A 5,685-nucleotide genomic window follows, 5' to 3' on the forward strand; every position below is an offset into this window, starting at 1 on the left:
TGACAGCAAAAAAAATAGGGTGTTAGGAGTGCCACCACTCCCTTTAGCCTTATAGTACTATTTAAAACATATTTAAGTTAATGTAATTATTACTTTTGCTTCTATTTTTTGCAATACAAACATTTATTTTTCAAAAACCATATATAAACACAAAAATGAATACACAAACTTTAATTTCCCCATAAGAAATAACAATCTTAAATTGTTCATTAAAAAAATACAAACTCCTAAATGCACAAAAGAAAAAAAATAACACATAAATAAAGATACATAAAAAAAAATAAAAAAATATGCTCCAGAATGACACTCCAATGCTACTCCGGTATCCGGTATTCCGAAATAGCATTCCGAAGTTTTATTACAAAACGTTTTTTTTATACATCGTGTTATTTTTACAACAAAATATAAAATTAATTATTTTCATAAAAAAACATTTATAAGGTTAGATTACTTTATATTACTCAATTTTCCTAAAATTAATGGCAAGATACTTAAATAAAACTTTTGTTAATGATGGTAAATTTGGCCAATGGTGAATGGCCATAACTTTTGGAAGAAAAAGTGGTGTAAAGTAAAGCCGAGAAACTTGAAATCGAAGGAAACCCAGTTGACATCGACGGTGACACCCATTTGGCCATTTCCATTTTGACTCCATTTTCTTCTCACCTTCACTCTTTTTCATCTTTTCCCCAACGGGCAACTGTTTTCCCTAAACTCAAATTCTAAGGGGCATTTTGGTAAATTACTCACCTGATAGCTCCCCTTCTGAGTTCTGAGTGTGAGTGATGGCAACTACCGACCTGTAATCCCAAAACAACAATCCAAAGAACGACGGTGTCCTTCCGAGTGAAATTTCCGGAAGTGGGCGATTGATTAATTGTTTTTTCTGTTTTGATTTCACTTTTTTCAACATCGAAACTGTAAAGCAAAGCTGAAATGGAACGTGGGTCGAACTCAGAATCGACCAATAAAGCAGATAAACAAAAGGGTAAAAAATTGGGTTCGAAAATCGAGCCATTTGTAACACAAGGAGACCACAATGCAAGAGATTTGAGATCTTGGGCCAAGAGAACCGGCTTTGTTTCTATTTTTTCCGGCGAAGTTGGGACTTCGAGAGGTAGGAGTAGTACGAACAGAGATGGGTTTCGTGGAGAGAGCGGCGGAGGTTCAATGTCTCCGAAGATTGAAAGCGATCCTGTTCAGGCAACAACTAGGAACAGAAGCTTCGAAATCGAACCGGATTCAAACAGGAATAGAAACAATAGTGAAGCCGATCCCATTTTACCAGAAAGGGGGGAAAATGAAAGAGGAAACACCGAAGCTTCTGCAAATTGGAATAACGGTGAGCATAATAAGATAGACGATGAATATGTTGGTAAACACGAATCTATTGATATAACATATCCTGGAGGTAAAGGAGAATCGGAATGGAATCAACCAGAGATGAAGTATGGAATTAGAGACAACCCTGGTTTTGGTTTGTTTTCTCCATCATCTTTCACAAGTAGTTTATCTATATTTTACTTGATGAACAACCAATCATTCCATTCTCTTTCTGAATCACAGCATCCCTCATCTATTATGGTATGCAGCACTATCTTTCACTCGCTGGTTCACTAATTTTCATCCCCTTGATCATTGTCCCAGCCATGGGTGGAACCGATGTCAGCCCTTCTTCCTTTCTAACTTCTTCATTTTTAATCTCACTTATTAAACCAATGGCGAATTCACAATCCACCATTTTGACATAATTTCTTAACAGAAGGATACAGCGACAGTGATTTCCACAATGATGCTGGTTTCGGGTTTAACAACAATATTACACTCAAACTTTGGGACACGACTCCCATTGGTTCAAGGGAGTTCATTCGTCTTTTTGGCTCCAGCTTTAGTCATAAGTAATTCTCATGAGTACCGAAATCTTACCCAAAATGTAACCTTTTCTAATCTCAAATATCTCTTTTATCTCATATCACCTTCCCTAATTACAAATATATAAATCGTTACATGCAGAAATTTAGACATATAATGAGGGAACTACAAGGCGCTATAATTGTTAGTTCGATCTTTCAATGCATATTAGGATTCAGCGGTTTAATGTCCTTGTTCCTAAGGTAACTCCTTTATGTTTATATTATCATATACAAATATATTCATACATAAATAGTCAAAAAATTGGAAACAAAATAAAACCTAATGAATTATAAATTATTCTGTTACAGATTGATAAACCCGGTTGTGGTTGCACCTACTATTGCTTCCATAGGGTTGGCATTTTTCAGCTATGGTTTCCCTCAAGCTGGAAGTTGCATTGAGATCAGTCTTCCTCAAATACTATTAGTGCTTATTTTTTCTCTGGTGAGTGTCACATTTAATCCTTAATTTTTCATATATTCTTAACATTGTTTCGTTTGTGTAGCACCTTCGCGGAGTATCTATACTAGGGCATCGAGTATTTCAAATATACTCTGTATGTTACTTTTTCATATTTCTTATTTCTAATTTATAAATTTATAAATTCATAAATTATAAATGTTTCCATCATAATATTATCTATTTAATTTAAAAAAATATAGGTTCCTTTGAGCATAGGAATTGTATGGGTGTACGCGTTTTTCTTGACAGCTGGAGGAGCATACAACTACAAAGGATGTAACTCCGACATTCCAAACTCCAATATGTTAAATGATTCTTGCATTAAACATGCATATACAATGAAACATTGTAGAACTGATGCATCGAATGCATGGAAAACAGCTGATTGGGTTAGGGTACCTTACCCTTTACAATGGGGTATCCCTATATTTAATTTTAAAACCTCCATTATCATGATTATTGTGTCCTTGGTGGCATCTGTTGACTCAGTGGGAACATATTACTCAACATCAACACGTGTGAATTCAAAACCTCCTACACGTGGGATTGTAAGTAGAGGAATTGGAATGGAAGGCTTTTGTAGTATATTAGCTGGGATATGGGGCACAGGAGGAGGGTCAACAACTTTGACCGAAAATACACACACCATTAATATCACAAACGTAGCTTCTAGAAGATCCGTGGAGCTAGGTGCAGTTATCTTAATTATCTTCTCTTTTGTAGGTATTATTACTATTATACCCTTTTCCTTGTAATCTTTCATGTCGACAAATACAAAAAATAGAAATCTGATAATTTCAGGTAAAGTCGGAGCAATTCTCGCATCTATACCACAAGCATTGGCAGCTTCACTTTTGTGCTTCGTGTGGGCCCTAATTACAGCATTGGGAATTTCAACATTGAGATATACTCACACTAGAAGCTTCCGGAACATTATGATAGTTGGTGTATCATTGTTTTTGGGGTTCTCTATACCTGCGTATTTTCAAAATTATTATCAAGAAACCGCTTTCATTCTACCTGGATACTTAATTCCTTATTCAGCAGCATCTGATGGGCCAATTCGCTCTGGAAATGAACAAGTAATTTACTTTTTTACCCTTGTGTAAAACCCATATCTCCAATTTTGAAGATCTAACGTTTTTGTTCATGTCAGATTGATTTTATAATGAATGCACTTTTATCAATGAACATGGTGGTGACATTCTTGGTGGCGATAGTACTTGACAACACTGTATCAAGTAGTCAAGAAGAACGTGGTGTGTACCTTTGGAGTGTTGTTGAGGATTTGTCTGTAGATCCATCTTGTCTTGATGATTATTCATTACCAAAAAAGGTTTCTAAAGTTTTTGGGTGGGCGAAATGTTTGGGTGCATGATGAACAGATGATAAGATGATACATGTGTACATTTTTATAGACGATTTGTTTGTTTATTTAGTGTGTTTAAGGGAAGAGCTAAATGTTTTGGGGTGTTTATGTTGAATTATGTTGGCATAATCACCTAAATAGGACGAATGTGTTGTGCACTTTGTATAAGATCATGTAAGTTTTATTCGTTAGAAATAGAAAAGTTACTCTTAGGGAGATTTGATTTAGTTGTATTTGATGAGGCCATTGATGTATTGATCGGAAGGAAGCCAAGAGATGTAGTTATTGTTGGTGATTTGTATCACTAATATTATTTAAGTGTAGCAGGATTAATTTGTTGACCAATGCAATCTTATGACTATTAAACAAGAAAGAATGGTTCGGATTGAACACTTGTTTGAAGAATGGTGCGGACTGAATACTTGTTTGAGTTTATTCAAGATTCAAAGTATATTGTCATTTAAGGTGGAAGCCTCTGAACTAAAGGGGGTCCGGAGGCAACGCCTGGTGCCCTGGTAGCGGGGTCCAATAGGTGGCAAGCTAATAGCAGGCAGGGTCCAATAGCAGAGCCCCTGGTTGGTCAGCTTGGAATTTTTTTATTTGGGTTACTATTGCCGGAGAATCCAAATTTGAGAATTTTGATCAAGTTTTGACATTGACAATTTTACCTTGATGTATGGAACCCTGACATGGAACCATTTTTGTAGCAGTTTTGGTGACAGTTTTGAAATTGCATTATGACATTTTTTGCTATTGGTTTTCAGACATATATTATATTGCTTTTTGGTCATTATTATGGTATATACAAGATCACAACTTCTCACATTCTTTGTTATGGAACATCAGTGTTGAAAAACTCGGCCTACTCGGCCGATTACTCGGAATCGGCCCTCCACCGAGGCGAGTAATGTCAACTCGGCCAAAAAACTCGGATTTAGTCAAAATCGGCCAAAAATCGGTCAAACTCGGTCAAAAATCGGACAAACTCGGTCAAACTCGGGCCTACTCGGTCAAACTCGGCCAACTCGGTCAAAATCGGTCAAAGGGTCAAAATTGTCATAAAAAGAGAAAAAAATCAAGAATTTCAAGATTAATATGTATAATGCACTTAATGATTTATTATTTAACACAGACATGTGATTATTACTACATATATATCTTAAATTTTCAGTAATTATCCACGTAGTGAGACAATTATGTGTATTTCAGTTTTTATGTATTCACATGTATCTGATTTTGGTTATATATTTCAAACAAATTATGATTTTGACATATATAATTTTCCAAAAAATATTTCTATATGAATTACAAAATCCGAGTACTCCTCGAGTACTCCCGAGTACTCGCTACTCCCCAGTCGGCCGAGCAGGTACCGAGTAGCGAGTTCTACAACCTTGTGGAACATCACTAAATTTTTTCAATTGAGATTTCGAAAGTACCATCGAAATACGTCAATTTGATAGTGCAATCACGACTTATAGTAAATCCAAACAATCTGGATTTACCCCATATTTCTACCCTTTATGTTTTTTTTCCTTTGAAGATGGAATCAAAGTAATTGTGTTTTTGTTGAAAGTATTCTTATGTGATAAAAGTTGTCGTAACAGAACTTTAAATAGTTAATTTAATAGAGGTAGAATGTCCATAGAGCTTTTATAGGGACTATTTGGTAATTAACATAAGTTTATTTATTTATTTGTTTTTTAAATTAACATAAAAGTGAATGCCATATTGCAAATTACAATATTGACTTCTAGGTTGATACAGTGGATGCGAAAATAGTTAAGGACGTCTCAAATCATATTTCTTACATTCTAGTGTTCTACAACATGGATGTATGACTATTTACATCAATTGTTCTTAAATGACATGTGTCAGGTATAACTCTCCATGACGTCTCTAAAGATTTTGCGAGTTGAGCAATCGCATAGGTCCCACTT

The 5,685-nt window shown here is 35.2% G+C and overlaps 1 protein-coding gene across 1 annotated transcript; it reads left to right on the top strand.

The window, feature by feature from the left end:
- Positions 1 to 629: 629 nt before the first annotated feature.
- On the top strand, positions 630 to 3,978 carry LOC111895256 (nucleobase-ascorbate transporter 11). The gene is made up of 9 exons (XM_023891344.3): positions 630 to 1,477; positions 1,567 to 1,664; positions 1,763 to 1,933; positions 2,014 to 2,114; positions 2,223 to 2,358; positions 2,420 to 2,470; positions 2,577 to 3,099; positions 3,178 to 3,458; positions 3,533 to 3,978. Exons 1-9 carry the CDS (start codon positions 937 to 939, stop codon positions 3,752 to 3,754), a joined length of 2,124 nt encoding a protein of 707 aa, XP_023747112.1. The 5' UTR covers positions 630 to 936; the 3' UTR covers positions 3,755 to 3,978.
- Positions 3,979 to 5,685: the final 1,707 nt, after the last annotated feature.

Source organism: Lactuca sativa, chromosome 9 (genome assembly GCF_002870075.4).
Source record: "Lactuca sativa cultivar Salinas chromosome 9, Lsat_Salinas_v11, whole genome shotgun sequence".
NCBI classification, from domain to species: domain Eukaryota; kingdom Viridiplantae; phylum Streptophyta; class Magnoliopsida; order Asterales; family Asteraceae; genus Lactuca; species Lactuca sativa.